General features: G+C 32.9%; 1 protein-coding gene across 2 annotated transcripts; it reads right to left on the reverse strand.

Annotated features, from left to right (window-relative positions):
* Positions 1–5,428: 5,428 nt before the first annotated feature.
* Positions 5,429–9,567, reverse strand: LOC8282057 (EEF1A lysine methyltransferase 4). 2 transcript variants are annotated; one of them, XM_015724634.3, is made up of 8 exons: positions 9,089–9,567; positions 8,274–8,387; positions 8,148–8,168; positions 7,945–8,039; positions 7,787–7,839; positions 7,581–7,611; positions 7,402–7,483; positions 5,429–5,921 (listed from the first exon to the last, which is right to left on the reverse strand). In XM_015724634.3, exons 1-8 carry the CDS (start codon positions 9,270–9,272, stop codon positions 5,725–5,727), a joined length of 777 nt encoding a protein of 258 aa, XP_015580120.1. In that variant the 5' UTR covers positions 9,273–9,567; the 3' UTR covers positions 5,429–5,724. The 2 variants fall into 2 exon arrangements, with proteins under 2 accessions (XP_015580120.1, XP_015580121.1); XM_015724635.3 differs by having other exon boundaries at positions 7,945–7,964; positions 8,100–8,168.
* Between the last annotated feature and the right edge of the window lie 12,770 nt (positions 9,568–22,337).

Raw genomic sequence — 22,337 nt, forward strand, 5'->3', positions numbered from 1 at the left:
ATGGCTAATTTAGAGGGTGATTTCAAGGAATTTTTTTTTTATGGGATTATGCAGAAGATCCGAGACAGACTAATCATAGCACAACTGTTGAGTCCTTACCAAATGAATAAAGAACCTCTGAATTTGCTAAATTCTATGTGTGCTTTGATGCACTTAAGATGGGCTAGAAAGAAGGATGCATACCCATTCTTAGTATGGATAGATGCTTCTTGAAAATAAAATGCAAAGGATAACTTCTTACTGTAGTTAGCAGAGATGCAAATAATCAAAGGTATCTTGTTGCATGTGCAATAATTAGGTCTGAAACAAAAGCAACTTGGATTTTTTTTTCCAAAAGTTAAAAATAATCTCGAATTGACTGATGGGAAGGACTTCACTATTCTTAGTGATATGCAGGAAGTAATTGATAAAGTAATTTTCTGGTCTTACATTACTATTCAAGTTCAATTATAATTAATTGTTAATCTTAATTATGCAAGGCTTGATTGAAGCTATCAAAAAAGAGCTGCCATTTCTAGAGCACAAATGGTGTGCAATGCATTTCTACTCAATTTGGTAAAAAAGATGGAGTTGGATTTGAACTAAAACAACAGTTTTTGAGATGTGCAAAAAGCTCATACCACCAAAATTCAATGACCAATTGAATGAGCTTGATAGAAAGGCATTAGGAGCAGTTGACCATCTTCTCACTTATCCACCTCATACATGGTGTAGGTCCTTCTTTTTTAGTGCTAAGTGTGATAGTTGTGAGAATAATATGTGTGAGTCTTTCAATGGCCATTTAGTGAATGTTAAGAAAAAGCATATTTTTACATTATTGGAATGGATTAGGAATGATGCTATGAATAAGATTCATATCAAAAGGGATGATGTTGTGAAGTGGTTTTCAAATGTTAGTCTTAGCTCACTAGAAAGATTGGATAAGAATATGGAGAAGGTGTAATATGGAGTGGAATGAGCAGTTTGGTTATGAGATTTCAGAAAGCTTAGATAGGCACACTATTAATTTCGAAAAAAGGACTTGCACATATAGGTGATGTGATTTAACTGGAATCCCATGCCTTCATGGAATTTGTGCTATATATTATGTCAAAAAGAAATTAGAATCATATATAGACCCATGGTATAGCAAAGCAAAGTATCTTGCAACATATGCCTATTACATACAACCTATGAAAGGTAGGAATATGTGGCCAAAGACCAACATTCCCATATTACTACCACCTTAGGTGCTTAAAGCTCCTGATAGACCAAAAAATTGTAGAAGAAAGGATCCTAATGAGCCCAAAAAGAGTGGCAAACTAGGAAAGTAAGGTGTTGTGATAACTTGTAGCCACTGCCATCAATCAGGCCATAACAGAATAAGTTGTCCGTGGAAAGGCAAAACTATAAGTAATATTCTAGATATTATTTATCCACTTTTATTTTTGTTCTGGTTATATGTATATTAAAGGTTTTTAAAAAATTCTATATTGCAACCACCTCAGAGAAATCACCCTGTGGCACTATCATCCAATGTTGCTCCAAGTGTGTGGAGAATGGTAATAAATGTCACAAAGTAGATTTTTTTTGAAATTTAATCAGTCAAAGCTAGTACTAAGGACTGGATTTATGTTATGTAGTCAAAGGGAATATACATGAGAGAACCAGGTGCAAAAGCTTAGAAAGACCAATACAAGTCAAATTTTGTAACTCGCAAAGGAAAAGGAAAAAAAAATACTTGAATCATCAAAGGGCAAGAGAAAGATGACCTATACCAAGTCCATATATAAAAGATATTGAAAATAGACAGTTGGCAGTGGTAGTTCTTTTGATGGAGCTACATGAGAGATCATCTGGAATATAAGTACAGAGTTAACATGTGTTTCTTCATTATTTTTTTTATTGATATTTTGGTTAACTTGTACTTAAATTGGTGAAACAACTGGCTTTTTCAGTTAGAGTTATGTTTTTGTAAAAAAACTATACCAATAACCCAATAGAGGATCATGACACCATACCAGCAAGATGTTGTCAAATACTAAGGTAACCAATTTATGGGGGTTCTAAGCCCCAAGATCGCAATGGACAGATAAACCTAGCATCTCCACTACACATTTTCAAGCTCAAGCAGAAATGCAAAGAGAAAATATAACTACACAAACACATTTCACTCACTATATTCCATCAAATACACCTCAACCACATTTCACTCACTATCAAACACCTTCGAATTCATCTCAAGGTCATTTCAACCAGCAGGTTATGTCATTTCAGGCTTCATATACCCCAAACATATTTGCATCTTCATCAATTGGAGGAGGTCAAACCCAACACTCTCAACAATCAGTAGTTTCTCAATGCCCTCCATTACACCTAGTACTTCCACCTACAACAAATTAAAGTAAACTATTGCCAAAGGGGAAAATTAAGTTGTCACCACAAAATAGACCTATTTGGAGAATATGATGATCTTATACAACAAATTTTTTTTTTCTCTTTTGCATTGTGCTCTACTAGGGAACAAATTAGTTTAATATAGAAAATCACGCAACTTGTGAACTAATTCTTGGACATGTGTGCATTAGATTAGTGTAATATATGCTTCAGTTGTGTTTTGGCAATTCAGAATTGCAAATCTGGCAAGAATACTACTATGGGGCTTATACCATAGCTAAATTCTAGATATATTTTTTGCATAGCTATAGGCCTTTTTTCAACTTTCATTTGATGTAGTGAAACAATTCATTGAATGGAAGTTATAAAATTCTTGTGTTAATTTGCATTGTTGATTTTCAATTGTTAATTTTTTAACTTTTACAATAAAAAGGAAACAACAACCACTGTATTTTCATTTATAATAAAACTTTATACAGGACTTTCATTGCATATTCTTTGTCACAGATTACACATGCCCAACTAATTTATAATATGACTACTCAACTTTTATATACTGAGATTACAATTAACACAATCAGTATCCATATGAACATCAAAATCCCCAGAGTGCAACACATCTGAAGCTTATACACTCCTTTAGCAACATTAGCAGTTTCAATCTCTCTTATTAAACTCATGCATTCTATTTGCATTTCATAAAATTTAGAATGCAATCTTCTATTACAATTAAAACACTTTAGTTCTTCATTTTCTACCCGCAGGGTACAATTTTCCACATACAATTCATTGATTACATGCATTGGTTGCGAAGGGAATTAATCATCATGCCACTCGAAAAACTGACATTCCTCTTGTTGCTGCTCCACTCTCTTCTCGCATGTCTTCTTCTGTAACCATTCACATCAACAACTTCAAACAAATAAAACTATAAAACCAAGAAAACAGAAACTAAAACCTAAAATTACCTAGAACCTGATAGTATCTACAAGAGTAAAACCTCCTTCCTCAATAGTTATCAGTCTAAGCAACCCGTCTTGGAGCTTTTAAATTACAATCACAAAAAATGAGGTCGACCTTCGTACGCAAGATCAGGTAGTTGTGCGATTGGAGGACGAAAAGTACCGTGATAACGTCGTTATGAACTTCCAGATCGTGAGGATAATGTCAACATTATTGTATTTTTGTAGTAAGAAAGAACAATTCTAGGGTTCTTACTTATTTTAGGCTTTTATTAAAAACTTCTGTTATAAATATAAATATTTTAACAAATAATAAACTAATAAACAAATCACTTAATTACATAAAATCATTATTTTAATATATTTTAGTACTAATAATAGACGTGTTTTACATGCGCAGGATTAGGGGCCAAAATGGGTTTAATTGACCTGAAAAAGATTTCTTTTGGGCCTATTTGATGGAAAAGATGAAATTCAGCCTATTTGACCCTCAATTACAAGTTCAAGGGCTAAAATGACCCTTTATCCATTCATTTGCTACCTGTTCAAAGCTCTTATCAGTTACTAGATTGTCTCACTAAACCATTGCCTTCCACAACATTCAAGTTAGGTATACAAAATTTGTATACTCCAACTTGAGGGGGCTAACAGAATACATAGTCTCATAATGAGTTTTTATGTATAGAAAATTATTCTTTTTTATATATTCTCTTTGTTTTGTCTTGTAGCACAACTGTATATTAGGTTGTTACAAATGATAAGCTTGATGACCAAGCATCAAGCTGTACATATAAGCGTCTTTGATCAATACAAAAAAGTGCTTCTTCTTGCAAATTCTAATTTTTTTGTTACTTGTGGAAAGGTATTAAATTGATGGGTTTGTAGTATGAAAGAATGTGTTTATGTCCATAACTGGGAGGAGGATTGAGCGGTAAAAGAGTTGCTTGTTTAGAATAAGGCATGCAATAATTATTCAAGTTTCTTTTAGTTTAACCTCTTTCTATAAACTTTAAAAATCAGTCACGAAAGACGTCTTGTTTTATCAAGAGAGAGGTGGAAAAGTTACCACTTTGATGATAAAACTGGTTAGAATAAATTTAGAGATTATGAGTAATATTATTTACTTTTTACGTTTATATACAAGTTGTCCTGTAATAAAACTCTCTTCATATTTTACAAAACTAATTATTATCCCCTTCCTTTTAAAGTTCATGAAGTCGAAGGGTCAAATTGATAAATAAAATTACAATTTGAATCTTGAACTTTTTATCGAGTATTAAACTCATCCAAAAATATTTTTTCATTGAATCAGAGTAAAATTTTTGTTTTTAGCATAATTTAATTATAAGATTATCAAAATAATAACAAAAACATATTTATAACCATATATATATTCTTTTAATAATTCAAATTGAATTATATAATAATTTAATAATGTTGCTCTAAATATTAATAAGAGATTTAAATTTTTAGAATTTAAATTTGTGTTAAAAAATAGAGTAAATAACAATGATAATTAATTATTTTTATTAAATATTAAAATTAAATTATTATAAAACTAATTATTATTTAATAAAATTAATAATTCTATTTTAATATAATCAAAAAAATTAATTTTGTATGAATTTCGTACTTAATAAAAGTTAAAAGACTAAATTAAAATTTTATTTATTAATTTAATACTTTAACTTTGTTAACTTTGAATTAAAGGGATTAAGAGAACTTTAGTATAATAAAAATAATACAAGATCAACTCATATATTAAAATAAAAAATTAAAAAGTAAATCATAATTACCTCAAGGAAATTAGTGGATTACAAAACATGCGTGCTATATTTTTTTTCCTTTTCACTCTTTTGAATATGTTTCACTTCTTTTTATCATTTCAAAGAAAAAACACTTTCGAAAAAAGCTAGAATCTTTTCTAGCGATTTTTAAAAGTTGATTTTATTTTTTTAGCTCTTCCAATAATAAAACTTTAAAATCTTTTTTTCAAAAAAGAAAGCGCTCAAGTCTAACATACTTCAACAACCATCAACACGAGGAAGAACAGCAGTGAATGAGTAGTACAGTGAAATTAGAGAGCAGAGTCCAATAAAATTTCTGTTAAAACTAATAAAATTAGAAACCAGTTTTGTAATTTGAATGATACATAAACACTGACAAACTGAAAATGCTTTATGTCACCAACTCATCTCCAATATCATTTCTTGTTATTGGGTTGATTTAAAATGTCCAAATTGTTCTATAAAATACGTCAGACAATACCACAATCCCTCTTCTTCTGTAACAAAGTACTCAAATCTTGTCAATGACTATTCCTTTATCCCTGTGGTATACAAGCACCAAGAATCACAGCTGCTGCACGTTGAAGCTTGCAAAACTCTTATAAAACATTACCCATCAATGGATAGTTACGGAGCTCTGTTGTTTCATCCATCTTTTTACACACATATATGAAGTGGGAATCTGGATCTTCTAATACAAAGTCTGCCGGAAGTAAGCCCTTCTCTGTGATAGGCACGGGTTCCATAAAGGAGCGCAATGGGGAACTGCCTGCTGGCTTTTCAAATCCTGGCCTGGCTGCAAAAGCATGTATTAAAGGATTCAGATAACTACATTAGGCTCCTTCTTTCGAAGTTGATTTCGGACCAGTAAGTTCTAGAAAGCACACATGGAAGAAAACAGAATATATGGATTGATAAAAGATCTTCAGTCAAAGCTCAAACTCCAAACATATTAGAGCACCACGAAGAGAAGATCAATCAATTATGCATCTATTCTACAATAGATGCATATGGGTAAAGAACAAAAAGATGAAGTCCTTAATTTCCTCTTCTGCATTTGTGGGAATTTAAATCAGTGTATTAGATCAGGATAACTATGCCATAATGCATTACTCCAAAATGATTAAATTCAAGATTTCAGAACTAAGAACTCAAACAAGAAGGAGAACCTTCCTTTCAAAAGAGAATTCCTATTTCATTCCTTCATCGTAACTTGAGAATGATACAAATAAACAAGATCTAGACTAGGTTGCCTGATGATTATCCTATCTTCCCATCAACAAATCAGAAAGCGACATACTGAATATGACCAGCCATGTTACAAACTTTGTAATTTGCAGTGAAGGGACAAACCAGGTTATAGTTGATGGACAGGAACCAAGATCTAATTTCACTGCAGTAAGCTCGTGTCTCACTAAGTTAATGGGATTAGTCTCTTCTTGTTCCATTACAAAAAGAACAATGATGTACCATTGCACTTGCCTAAGAAAACAGTAATTCTGGTGTTGCTTTCGCCATTTAAAAGAACATGCTCAGTCAACGTCTAAAGTTGTTACATGATTAAGTAATATGGTCAAACATCAAAGGGAAAAGGTGACTGCCTTAAACTTGGCAACATGAATTTTTTATCATAATCATGTAAATGAAAATCTTGAGCCCACTATCTGTAATGTTAGTATTTGTGAACCATTTTACTAGTACATATGAAAATTTTAAAACAATGCAGGCAGTGTCCCATGATACGTCTCCTGAATCATGCAGATTGTACCTAACACAGGAAATGAGTGGGAAAGGGAGAGTGCCTAAGTATCAATTAAAGTTAATTGAGGTTTTTCATGAATCTTATGATGGCCTTGTTAACAATACCATGGAAAGCCAAGCAATGTGAAACTCTTGTTTGAGCGGTTTGGGAGTTTGTATTCCCAAAACATGCCAAAACCTATCTTAAGAAAGGACATAAATTGCCTTGATTTAAATATTCAAGATATTTTTTTCTAAACCCCGTTGAGAAACAAGAGAAAAAAATAAAATGTATGCATCATTTGTCATTCTATTATATATATTTATCAGAAATACGCATATAAGGATCATAACAAAAATATGTAATCCAAGATCAAGCATGCACAGTAATAAGAAAGATATAGTAGTATAACTATGCATCCAAAGAGATTCTATTAACATCTACCACATATAAATGAAAAACATTTCTAAAACCTACAAGACTAGGTCACAAAGAGAGACAAAACTTGGAAGGCTCGAAGGAAGAAGAAACTTACGTATTATGTACAATACAATTTTCCAGTTGTACACTGGCCGGCTTAAGTGAAGCATCCTTACTGTAGGATCGCCGTAGGTTATCTGAGTACAATATTTAAAGAAAAAAAAAATGATAATTTAAGAACTTTAGGAAGCAAAATGTGAAGAAAAAAGAACCATCACGTTGAGTATATGTTACCAACATATAAATTCCCCCGGGTTTAAGAAGCCTGCAAGCCAAAAGAAAAGAAAAAGGGATAGTAACAGTGTTGCACTGATAGTGTACACATAATAAGGCACACAGATGTTTGATCATATTTGTAGATTTATGAAGGATAAAGCACCGAATCTTGGATGCAAAACACAATCAGAAATAAAACTATTAAATGTTCTGCCTAGCACGACCTGCTCACTTCCCCCAACATCTGAGCAGCACTAATTGGAGCATCATTTCCGCACTAAGTACACGAGCATATAAAAAAAAAAGAGTAACGATATCAACGATTAGGAACATCCAAAAATGGGAACAAAGGAGCATAAAAACATTTGGAAATGCATCATACCATTAAGGAATCAAGAGTTCCTGAATGAGAATCACCGAGCCAGAAGTCCATGGTTGTAATTTTAAGCAGCAAGAACAAAGTTAACATATAATTCACTGACATAATTGAAAAGCCAGCAATTAGAAGAGCATGTAATGGAAAAGGGAAGGCCATACCCTTGTCAATGACACCATTAAAAGACTCATCAGGAAAGAAGCTCATATCTCTAACGTCCAGTTGCATGTCTGAGATTAACCGTATTAGGGAGCTTACAAATATATAGATGTATTCGTGCGGGGAAAATAATTCTAAGATTCAGAACCAAATTTGAAAAATTCTTTTAAGGATACATTTGAGCTGAGGAAAATATTCATATTTCTTCCTCATCATGTCGATGGCCACTGAAGAGATGTCAATGTTCATTATGTCTTCATATCCATCCTTGACCATATCCTCTGACATGACTACAATGTAGAAAAAAGATCACCATTAGACACAGTCTCCAATTGTACAAAGAGATTTATTGAGAAACTACATTCCCCTTCCAAGGGTTAAAAGTACTTTCAACAGGAAAATGCATCATTTCCATAAGGGTCTAATAAAATTAGTCAACTCGCAGGTAGTACAATTAACAAAAACTTTGGTGTTATACCATAAAGGTTAACATATTAATCTCCCTAAATATGCTAACATATATAGAATTCACAGTATCTCAAACACCAACCAATCATCTACAGTTATTTCACTAGACAGCATCCTATCAACAAGTATAAACAACTAAGACAGTTGCATCAACAAGAGGATTTATATATGTATATACATATAGGCGTTCTTTGAATTACAAGGATATCCATTTCTACATTAACAAACTCTAAAGGTCACTACTTCACATCAATTCTATCCATGTCCAATACTTTTTCCATTCATAAAAGCACAAATTTTAAAAGGGGTGGATCTAGGAGCATAACATTTTTAGCCAGAAACCAAAAACAAAACCCTAACCAACCTATTATCCATATCAATCCCAATCACCCAATTCATTCACTCTATTCAATTCAACATAACAGACTCAAACCCAAATGCAAATGATAATGAAAAGCAAAATCACTACAACAAAACTAAAAAAACAAGAAAAATCAGGCAAAAGAGTTCAAGAGATAATTACGAGCATTGCCACAGCCAACCATGAGAACACGAGAGGAGAGAGGTATATAGCGACGAACAAAGGGACGAAGCGAGGAATAACGCTGGTACCAATCAAAGCTACCACCTTCTTGCACATAACGAGCATCCCAATACAAAGCATCACCGTAGTTGTAAGTGTTGCAGCTTGACACATCTCTAAGCATTTTGTTTGGTCTCGGTTTCTTTTTCCTTTTCCTTCTTTTTGTGCTTGTTGTTTCTTAATTTAAAAGATTACTATTTTTGTGTGGTTGTTAATATGGTGGCAGTGGTGGTCGTGGTGGTGGTGGTGGTGGTGGTGGTGACGGTGGGTAGAAAGGTCGTGTGGGGTCTGTTGTTAAGTTTGGTTGAGGTGTGAGAGAGCGAAAGAAATACAGAAGTGAATTGTAATTTGTGTGGGCTTGAAGCGTTATGGCACAATCGAGAGTAACGAAGTGAAGTCAACTAACATTGGGTAATGTAACTGAGACCTTTTCTTTCGACTTTCTTATTTTTATTTTCGCAAAGAGCACACATAACTCCCTAAACTTTCGAACAATCTTAATTAATTCCTTAAAATTAAACTCTTAAACTAAATAAAATAGAATAATTAAGCTTCTCCATGTAACTTTATTACTAATAATATTAAATGATTTTATTGACAATGGTTCACATATAATGACAATTAATAGCATAAAAACATCTAATCTACTTTCAAGAAATAATACAAAAACTAAAAAAATATTTCGACAAAAAAAAAAATATTTTTTTATTTTCACACGTAATAACAGCTTATCATATTTTACAATCTCTCACTTTTTATTTGTCAATTTCAAGAATCCAACTTTCTAGATCTTTAATCTTACCTCATGACCGACTACATAAAAAAATCTAATTTCTGATCGAACTACAATGAAAGCAAGCATCGTGAACCTACTCCTGAAGGTGGCGGCGAAGACAACAGATCTCACCGCCACCACTAGCAGCCACATACAATTAGGTCGTTATTGTAATAAGAAGGATGATGAGGAGGAAGAGGAATTTGGTTAGAATAAAGAGCAAGTCGTTACAATCTCTCACTTTTTATTTGTCAATTTCAAGAATCCAACTTTCTAGATCTTTAATCTTACCTCATGACCGACTACATAAAAAAATCTAATTTCTGATCGAACTACAATGAAAGCAAGCATCGTGAACCTACTCCTGAAGGTGGCGGCGAAGACAACAGATCTCACCGCCACCACTAGCAGCCACATACAATTAGGTCGTTATTGTAATAAGAAGGATGATGAGGAGGAAGAGGAATTTGGTTAGAATAAAGAGCAAGTCGTTACAATGTGAATATTGGTGTCAGCTAATCAGATTGGTTGAATTATAAGAAAATGTGGACAATTTGTTTAGAGCATCAAGAATGAGATTGCTCAGATTCGTATTTAAAAGATAAATATTTGCCTTTTTTGATTTTATCTTTTACGAGCTTTTTGTATAATTTATTTTTAGTGATTATGTTATTGCTATTATGCTATTCTTTAGTCTAAAAATGCTAGAATTCTCATTCAATTTGAAGTCTTTAGCGGCGGTTAATGGTGGTAGTGATGGACAGTGGTGGTAGTAGATGTATTGATAAAACAGACAATTGATGGTGATAAAAACCAATTCTTTCTGTTTTTTTTAGTAATTCTTCCTAATTGTTTTAATTTTTCTTCTAAAAATTCAAATATAAAAGATATATATATATATATATATATATATATATACTTTTTGTGTTTTTGTATCTCTAAAAACTATAGAAAATTGAGTTTATAAGTAAGATGTTGCAGTCCTATTAGATATCATTTTAAATAGGCTTCATCAGTAACAGAGGTATTAGTGATGTTACTATCAGGACTTGATTGTTATGTTTTATTTTATTTAAAGTTAATGTTTTCGTGTAAAATTTAAAGATTTAATTGAGATTTGGTTAAAAATTTAGAAAATTATTCATATTTTTGCTTTTTTACTTTTGTTTAACTTCTCGAAATTAGATTCTGGTTAAATTTAATGTTTTAACTGTTAAACTGCAGAATCTTAAATAATTCCTAATATGTGTTAAGAATATATAATAGCTATATAATTCTTATATTTAGTGCACTATTAATAGTAAATATACTTATTATATTATTTAATAAGTTTGATTTTAATTTTAAAGATTACATATTAATTATACTTTTATTATGAGGAATACATAAATGTAATTATAGATAAACTGATAATATCAAATGAGAAAACCTTTATTCTTAAGAGGATAAACTTTTGAGTACATGTCTCCACAGTGAAATCTTCTTTTGAAAATTCTATTAAGATAACTATAAGATATTAATCTTGAGCCTAATTTTGTCAGTTATGCTATTTATACAACTCTATTGAAAATATTCCTAAAGTATTGAAAATTAGCAATTTACTCATGCTATTGCATTAGTATTTTATTTATTTTATATTTAAAAATATTATCTTATATATACTATATATCATTATATTTGTAATTATATTAATATAAAAGAATAAATTTCATTTTTATAATATTTTTATTTATATTTATATTAATGTTTTCATAATACATTTTTATAAACTTTCTATATTTATTATATATTAAGGTAAATATACATAAGAAGTATATATATTTATCAATTTTAATTTTTTTATTTATTTCTTATACTAATAAGTTTCCATATGTAATAATTATGTTTAATAAATTTTTAAATTCTTATTATTTATTTTTTATTATTTTTACTTGTTGGTATCATACACGCACGTATATAGATTGAAAATTCTTTTCTATTCATTATATTGTACCAATAAATTTTTCAACATGTCAAAAATTTCTATTAACTACTTTTATGTTTCAAGTTTAACATTTTTATATTGTTACTATTTTATTTTTATTTTTTTTTTACATATATGGATATAGACATATATTTTATTATAAAGATATTAAGATTTATTATTAATATGTAGTAAATCATAAATTTTTATCATATTCATTATTAGCATGTAAAATCACATTTAATTCTTTTATAAAAAATTAAAATTATTAGAAAACAACATGACATGATTTTATAAAAAAATTCAAATAGGTTCTCATGCGAAAACTTGGCCTTCTTTATATATATATATATATATATATATATATATATATATATATATATATATATATATATATATATATATATATTTCTTAATAGATGGCTCAAAATTCCATATTTAGAAAAGGCCTAATTACAAATTAAATCTTGAATTTTACAATTTTAAAATTTTAAAGATAAACACTTATTCTTTTAATTTGTTTTCAAAAATATTTTTCGATGACAATTTTCAAATTTTCAAAATAAAAAAGATGATGTGGGAAGTCGATTTACTTACTAAAAGAATAACAATTATGAATTAGCAAAAATAGTTTACCCTAAACTTAATAATATAAGCACTGAAATTTTCACATATGTGCATTCAATCACATATTTTATATTTAAATATAACGAATTTTTTATTGACTCACTAATACTTATTGACCCGTCACATCACTTTTCTCATTATAAAATTTCAAAAATTATTATCAAAAAGTATTTTTGAAAATAAATTGAAAGTATATATATTTATTTTAAAAATTTTAAAAAATTGCATAAAATTGATAAAAAGATGTAAAGTTTAGAATTTAATTGGTTTTAAGCCTTTAGATAATTTTATATCATTTGAAGTTGTATAGTTGAAGAGTTTTAATTCCTAAGACTCCATAGTTGTAATGCAAATATTTAGGCTCGTGAATAAGAGAGCAAAAATCAACAAAAGAGTTTACAATGGCTAAGCAAAAGGATCCTTCCTTGTGAGAATTTTGTCACAGTTGTGAACACTTGAAAAGTGCATTTTTAACCGTCATGTCACATTTTCTACCATTATTGATACTCTAACTACTAGTTCTTACTTAAGGCTATATATACACCCACTTGCAACATTGTTAGATTAAATTGATGAACTTTCCAAAGTGTATATAGAAGTTTTCTAACATCAATATCATCAAATTAACAACTCTATCTTTGTTTAGCTAAATTATCGTTGCTTTTTTTTATTATAAAATGTGATGTTGTATTAAGGAGTTAGGGTGAGACCTGCATCATATAATAACAACTTCCTCATATGAGGAGGGAGAGGAAAAACTGCTAAAGAAAGACAAAGAAAGAGCTTCCTTAGCTAAGAAGTCTGCTACAACATTTTTCTTACGGTTAATATGAACAAAGAAAAATTACAATCCAGAGAGCAGAAAGCGTTTATTTTTAAAATAAAAGCTTCAATCTCCTAGGGGGTCTATCATCTGAACCATCAACCGCAATTATAAGAGTGATGTTATCATACTCAAAAGTGGCCTTATAACAGCCCATGTCTTTGGCAACACGAATACCTTCCAACAATGCTAAAGCTTCACATGCTAAGAGAGAAGACACTCTACTTCTTTTGATTCTGCCTCTAACTAAACCATCAGTTCAATCACGGACAACCACAACAATTCCTACATCCCACGATGTTAAATTAAAAGAAGTTTCCATATTGACTTTCAGAGCTTCTCTTCCCGGAGCAATCCAAAGAGGTGCAAAAGATTCGAGTGGACTTTTGATACCATGCTTGATAAAGAACTCAGGAGCATATCTAAACTTAGAGAAATAGGCAGTTACTCTAGTGGCAACCTCATTTCCTTTGGATTGGGAATCTTGCTTGTTAAAAATTATTTCATTGTGCATCTTCCAAATTGGCCACACAATGTTCATGACTCGTTCCACAACATTATCTTGATTTTTCAAGAGGAAGATTGTGAATACTTTCCACCAATCTTTTATAGAGCCAAATCCTATTGAATTTGGAGAATATCCCACATAACTTAGGAACCACACCTATATAGCAAATGGACAGAAAAACAACAAATGTTCTATCGTTTTCACCTCAGAATCACAAAGACCACACATATGGAATAGATTTGCATTGCATGCAATAGCATTCCTCATTAATCTCCAAAAGAAAACCTTAAGGTTTGGGGGAACCAAAGAGTTCCAAATTGACTTCCAAAAACTAGAGTCATTAGTTGATAAGGTGGATGCCTTATGACAGTTACGTGTTTTTCCTCGTTGATCAATAATTGATAACCACTCTTTACCGAGTATTCTCCTTTCTTCTCAAAGTGCCAAACCATGCGATCTAGAGCCTCACATGGACTAATGAGAATTTTCTGAATTTCATTACTTTTCTTTCTAGAGAACATATTCTTGATTAAGCTCATGTTCTATGATCTAGAACTCTCCCACTTTAGATCTGAGACATTGTATATGTTATAATTAGAAGGCTCCAAACATTGAATTCCAAAATTTGAGAGTGAAGGGATCCATTGGCGGAGCCAAACCCGAGCCCTGTTACCTCCATTTATGTTCCATCGAGCTCCTTGTTTGATAACTTCCCTGCCCTCCACTAGACCTCGTCATGCCCATGAAGAAATAGAGACAATGCTCACTGACCAAAAGTCATCATAAGGGAGGTACTTTTCGTGCAATATTCTAACCCATAGAGCTTACGGATTTTGATTGCTCTCCATGCCTATTTTGCCAACATGGCCTTGTTGTAAAGCTTAAACTTTGTAAAGGTACAACCTCCAAGATATTTTGACTTTGTCATTAATTTTCAGCTTTTCTATATTACTCCTTTCTTATCAAGATTTGATTTTCACCAGAAATGGGAAATAAGTCTATTAATCTCTCCACATATTTTTTTTAGAAACTTGAAACACATCATTGAGAATGCATGAATTACAGTGAGCATTAACTTTATAAGTACTTCCCTTCCAGCTTGGGACAAAATACTGCTCTTCTAAGATTGTGTCTTCTTTGTTATTCTTTCAATGATGAAATTCAGTGCTTTTATTTTCGAACGACCTTATTAGGAGGGAAGGCCCAAATACCTTTCTTTATACTTCATATTGTCCATCTTTAGAATGGAATATTAATTACTCCTGGACTAAGTTTGGATACATCCACCACATTACCAAATAAGCTTCACAACCATTTTTGATTAAATGGAAAGCAGCAATAGCTGAAATTAAACAAGTTGAAACAATATTCCTTTCACCCACAGAAACTATTTTTCTCTGTTCTGAGGTCTCAATAACCACTTCTTTTGTGTGGCAATCTATTATAGTATGATTCTTAGATAGCCAATCCATTCCTAAAATAACATCAAATTCCTTAAGTTTTATCACTACTAGATCTGCATACAGTGTGTTCCCATTTATGATCATAGGACAAGTTTTGACAATCTTATCTACAATTACAGTACCCCCAGCAGGCATTGATACACAAATGTTATACCCCAAGGTTTCTATATCGTTATGGTTTTTGTCACGACCCCACCTGTGGGCCCGTGACCGGCACTAGGGAATGGGTAGGCGTAAGGCCACCGAATTCCGTAGTAAGCCTGACACTCACTAACTCAAACCAATCTCAACTCAAATTTTACTATTATTAATATCACAATTTACAGTAACATTAAATTTTACACAATTAAATCAGTCTGCCAGAAGAATTAGGCGAGACCCGAAACTACAGAAAATTACCACTGATATCCCTACTATTACTACTGCGGAGGATCTAAGATTTTTATAATTTGACATACCAAATCAAACACCACCGGATGATGAAGGAGTCGAGGTACTGAATAAGAGTCGCGGGAAGACTAACAGTCACGAATCTGAAAAACAGTAAATGGAGACTATCAGTCTTGAGAGTGAGCTAAAATCATATATCTAAAACAGTTTCAAACATCTCAATATCACATTATTTAATTTTTAAAATAATTAATAAATCATGCTAACCATACATGTCATGCCATGCTTATACAAAAATAATTCCACATGCAACGGGATGGAGTACTTCAGTAGAACCCTAATCCCAACTCTAACATCTCAATTTATTTCAACACTTATGTCTCGACTAATCTCAACTCTAACATCTCAATCTCTCATTCCAACAAGACTGGCGCTCAGAGAGCAAAGCTCGACCAGGGACCTTACCTCCAGTCCGGTTACTTAACTCCCAGCCTTAGCCTTTTGGCTCTCTTATCCAATAAGACTAGCGCCCAGAGAGCATAGCTCAACCAGGGACCTTACCTCCAGTCTGGTCACTTGACTCTCAGCCTTAGCTTTTCGGCTTTCTTATCCAATAAGACTGGCGCCTAGAGAGCATAGCTCGACCAGGGACCTTACCTCCAGTCTGGTCACTTAAACTTCCAAATAACCCGGCGCCCAAAGAGCAATGCTCGACCAGGGACCTTTACTCCGGCAACCACACTCTACTAAGCCCAAAGAGCGATGCTCGACCAGGGCAGGTCCTAATCTTTCTTTCTTAAAATTTTACCTATTTATCCTTTCTCTATCTCATCTCTCTCAGATTTATACTGTAACACTCATCCAACTCCTATGTTCTACTGTCGTCCTATCCCGAGTCATCATGCATTATTAAAATTGGTGATAAAGGAAAAACATATTTAAATGGTAATTAAAAGCATCATGCAAATAATAATAATAATTAAATGAAAATTGAAATTGCAACTGAATAATCACAGTAGCAAATCAAATTTTATGCATGACACGTGCATAAGCGATATATGACTTTAACTCACTGGTTTGGCGACCTCTTAACTCTGCTCCGGTGCCTCAGTTGGAGCGAGTCGAACAAACGGACTATCTAGTCACGGAAAATAATTTATCAAAACGCTGAAACAATCGATCATTAATCCTAGGTCTAGACTCCTAGGACTGACTGTCTAAGTACCTCGACTCGGGAGAATTCTACCGAAAATCCGGCAGAACCTCCCCTACAACACGGACATTACCCCCCGTAAAAACGGGTCCAGGACCTGTCAGAAAAACACTTCAAATATTCAACAATTCAAACAACGGGAGTCGGGTCCCCAAACTTCACTATTTTCCGACCTCACACAAAGACAAAAATACAAGGCGTAAACCGATGACAATTATTTTTGACTCACAAATATTAAATACACAACACAAAATAATAAGCACAATTCTAAATCAAAGGATTTCCAAGATCAACGGGCTAGAGAAAATTATCGAGACGCTCAGTCGCTCGGTCGACTCGCCTCCGACCGCCGGAGTTCGATCGACGATCCAAACACACCATCGGACTCACAACGACGCGCTGATGACGATCCCTACTTCCGATTTTCCGATCCAACACCCGATCATCCAGAGAGATTTGCGGATGATCTCGGCCATCGATTCACAAACGAAGCTCGATTGCCACGAAACCGGTGCCATTTCGAAGCTTGAGGTGAGGAGAGTCGGGATATGTCCTCCGATCATCCATAGCTCACCGGAGCTCGTCGGAAAAATCCAAAAACCTCGGCTGCCTCCATTTTCTCTCTCCACCGTGAACCTCCGTTTTCGGCCACCATTGTCGACACCGCTGCCGCCAAAACAAAGCTAAGGCCGAGAGGAGTCGATCGGCACCAAGATCAGCGACCACCGACGCCGGAAGCGCCCGCACAGCGGCAAGGAAGCTTCGGCCATCTTCCTCCTCGCTGGCCACTTCGCCACGGGCAGCCAAGGCACGGACGGCCTGACACCGCAGCTCCTTCCTCCGCATGCTCCTCTCTCTCCCCCGACATCTCTCTCTCTTTTTCTTCTTGTTCCCTGATTCCATTCCTTTCAATATCGACATTAGGCCCCCGAACTTTTTCTTATTACAATTTGGTCCCTCAACTTTGTTAATTACTTACAATTTCATCCAGCAAGATTCCAATTTAACCCCTAAACTTTCCTTTAGCCTTTCAATTAAACCCCTAACTATTTAATTTGGGCCAAATTAGAATTATTGAAAATACACAATTACAAAAATACCCTTACCGACACAATTATTTACAAAAATACCAAACATACAAATTTCCATTGAAACCCCATATTAATGAAATTATACTTTTAATCCTTATTCCAAAATAAATTTCCAATTTAGTCCTAACACACAATTAAATTAAATAACCAATTTACTAATTACTTTCCAACTTAAATTTTAATACCACTAGTTAATTAAAAATACAAATTTCATCAAAATTCTTTTATAAAAACATCCTTTACAATTTCTTTCAAAAAATTTCAATATATATAATTTTATTTATACATATACATATACATTGGGAAAAAAATTAGAATAACCAAAAATATATTCTACCCTTCAAATAATTTACTTAATTAATTCTTAAAATTTCAACTAATTGGGTATAGAAAAATAATTTATTTAATTGACTAATATTAAAATTTCCATTAAATCATTTCAAATTAAACCAAATAAAAATAAAGTTAAATTAATTTAAATAAAAACTCATTTATTAATCATTATTAATATTATCTCTACTAAAGAAAAAAAAAATTCGGGTATTAGAGTTTTTTAATGCAAATTCATATGAAATGAATGAACATGTTGATCCTGGATCAATTAACGTATAAGCATCAAAACTATAAATAGAGATTTTACCAGTCACAATATCAGTTGCAGAAGGTGCTTCCTGTCTTGTCACTGCATACACTCTAGCTTGGGGCAGTGATTGTTGAGGTTGGCCTATCTGTCCAGCCTGTACCATGTTAGAGATATTGCACCGCAGAGGGAGTGTAGTTGCTAAAGCACATATTTAATTTATGGAAATTGATCTTTTGCCCTATAACTCTATTTGTTTTGAGGAGGATTTTTTTAATTATCTTGCCTTTTTAGGAAAGCTTTATCAAAGATTAGTGTTTCATCAGTAAACATAAGGTTTACTATAGCAAGGCATCATCTTGGCATTTTAAGACCTCTAATAGAGCCCCTGATCGACTATGCATCAAACATTTTAGGAATAACATCAGCAACAAACAGAGAAATGTAAAGGGACAGGGGGTCCCCCCTGCCTCAGACCTTTCGAAGAAGTGAACCAACCTGAAGGAACTCTATTAATGATAATAAAGAACTTTAGAGTAAAGACACATATCATGACCCATTCTACCCATCAAGCACTGAAACCCAATTTTTTCATAGCTTTCTTTAGAAAATCTGGCTTACATGATCATAAGCTTTTTCCATGTCCAACTTAACTGCCATTGGCCTTCTTTTTTCCTTGTAGACATGCAAAGCATGTGAAATCTTCATGAGCTACTAAAATGTTATATTAGATTAGACGGCTAGGCACAAAGGCCGTTTAGGTTGATAAGATTAAAGTGTTTCTTGGGTTGGTGAGATTAAAGTGTTTAAGTGAGGTTTTAGGCGATTGGCTAAGGTTTTTGATATTATCCTGTATAGGTAGTTGCAAAGCCCAATTGGTTTGTAATGTCCTATTAATTCTGGATTGGGAGTTTTTACGATTAGGGCAATGAAAGTATCGTTTAAGTGGTTTGAAAGGAGACCTGTAGAGAAAAAAATTTGCACTAAAGAGAAAACATATCATAGCCAATCAAATTCTAATAAGTTTAAAAGAAAGTACCATAGAAACATTAGGACCAGACAATTTTTATGCACCTATACTAAAGGCTGCCAGTTTTACTTCCTCCAAAGATATCAATTAGTCAAGAACATCAAATCCTTAAACCTAAGAACCGAAACGATGGAATCTCTTCCTAACGATTGATTTTAGGTTAGTCTTAAGATTAAATCCACTACTATTAAGAGTTGATAATTCTTAATCCGGCTAGTCAATTACCCTTATATCTAAGTGATCATTAACCAGTTCTTGCTATTCAAATTTTCAATTACTAAATGAACTTCTCAATTACATAAAGCAATCTGAACATCACAAATCACAACGTCTCATGAATAATACGATTTCTCATTAATAATGAAAGCAAGAAGAATACAAGCATTGGTAATCAAATCTCATAAACATTAAATGCAATCCAGCAACAAAGGAACCCCAATGGGTTCAACAGTTCTAGCTACTCATGCTAATAAGTAACACAAAGTAAGGAACAAATACAGAAAAGCAAATTGAAAACATGTACATCCTTCTTCTTCAAGTCAGATGAACAGCCCTAAATCCTAAAATCTGAATGATGAACCTCAACTTAAGAAACTCCTAACAATCCTAACATAACTAGGGGGTGGTAGCTTAGATATTGTTTCTATTTTAGCTCTATCAGCTTTCATCCCTGCATATGAAATCTTATGCCCTAAAACAATTTCCTCTCTCACCATAATATGACATTTTTCCCAATTTAGCACCAAGTTAGCTTCAATGCACCTAGCTAACATGTGTTCTAAATTTGTCAAATAGTGAGAAAATGAATTACCAAAGACAGAAAAGTCATCAATAAATACCTCCATCGACTCCTCAATCATATCATAAAAAATGGGCATGATACACCGCTGAAACGTAGCCGGCGCATTGCATAGACCAAAAGGCATCCGTCTATAAGCAAAGGTCCCATAGGGGCAGGTGAAAGTCGTCTTCTTTTTAAGTCCTCGTTGATCTATTGGCTTATCAAAGTTAGGAAATAATTTAAGATTCTATTGATCCCATAAACTCTCTTTTCCCCAAGTATTCCTTGATAGTGTTGATTATACTATCTTTGTCTTCTAGCTATAAGCCTTGGGCGTTCTTGATTCTCTATATGTAATATCTCTGCCTTCGCTGGACAACAATAGAATGGAAGAATTTTATGTTCTTTTCCCCTTATTTAGCCAGTGGATCCTTAACCGTTTTTTCTAGTGGGATTCTTCATCTTTCTATAACCTGTCAATCTCTTCAAGAATACCTTTCTTTTCTAGGTATCTTGCTTCTGATGTAGGGCTACTATTAATCACTTCCATTATGTCTGTTACTTATTTGATACGCGCCTTATAATTATCACAATTTATTTTTGCCTAGTTGATTAAAGCCCTCTTGCATCTTTGCATTATCGCAGTCGTATCCTCAATTCTACCTCTTTCCGTCTGATCGGCCATGCCCGAGTTAAGCCAGGCTTGTTGTATCACTTCGAAGTAGCTCGGAGTAAGCTTCCACTTTTCCTCAAATTTAAATAGACTATTCCTATTTTTCTATTATACCTCCATCATCAAGACCAATGGATAGTGATCCGATCCAAGGAAACTCTCATGAATCAGGTGGGCTTTCGAAAACAACTCAAGCCACTGCGTATTTACAAGAGCTTTGTCAATCCGCTCCATCACACATCGATCCCCAACTTGTTCATTAGACCAGGTATACCTTGGTCCTTTAGAGGCTAGTTCTAGCAAGTTGCTTATTCGTAAAGTTATGAAAATCTTGCATGAGCTTCGTCGAGGTAGGATTCTTACCAAGGTTGTCTGAGGGATAGGATATCTCATTGAAATCCCTAATGCAAACCTAAGGCTATCTACTTCTAGGTCTAAGAGATTTGATGCATTCCAACACATTTTCCATGAGCTCTTTTGTGGGCTCCCTGTAGACAAAAGTCATGAACTAATTTTCACTACCAGCAATACAAGTGTGAGTAATATTTTTATTTTTAAACCTCACAGGAATATCCACCCCCATTTTCGACCATAATGCTAAGCCTCCCTATGCTCCCTCTAGCTCTACATATACACCATTCTCATATTTGAATCTTCCTCTCAGCTTTTCTATTTTATGTTCCTTTTGTTTTGTTTCCATAAAGAACAAAATAGATGGGTTGTACTTCCTCTGGAGCTTTAACAAAGCTCAAATTGTCGAGGTTTGCCCTAACCCTTGACAGTTCCAAGTTATAGAATTCATTGTTGCACTGGTGGTCTGGTGGCTCCCTTAAGACCACCAGCGCATGCTGTTCTTCATTATCACAGCTTTGAGCATCAGTATCTTGAGAGAGTTGTGAGACCATTTTTTATCTTCTGACATTGAGTTATACTTGTGAGAGTTAGATGAGATTTATTATTCTTTAATTATTATATATTTATTAATATTGCGTTAAATTATAAAATATTTAAAAATATTTAATTATATATCTTGAAAGCACTTAAATTTAAAATTTAAAAAATTTTAACTATTAAAATATTTGTAAGAATTCTAAATGGGTGCCTAGAAATCCCTTAGTTTAATCTTACACGGTAAAATGATTATTAAAAATGGATTTTTAGGTTTTTAAACTTATATTTAGAATTTTAAAAATAAAAAATAAAAACTTACGAGTGTGTTGGTAAAATTCTCAATTGATGAAGATTTGGAGTTAATCAGTAATTAATTAAAAA

The sequence above is a fragment of the Ricinus communis genome, chromosome 6 (assembly GCF_019578655.1).
Source record: "Ricinus communis isolate WT05 ecotype wild-type chromosome 6, ASM1957865v1, whole genome shotgun sequence".
Classification (NCBI taxonomy): domain Eukaryota; kingdom Viridiplantae; phylum Streptophyta; class Magnoliopsida; order Malpighiales; family Euphorbiaceae; genus Ricinus; species Ricinus communis.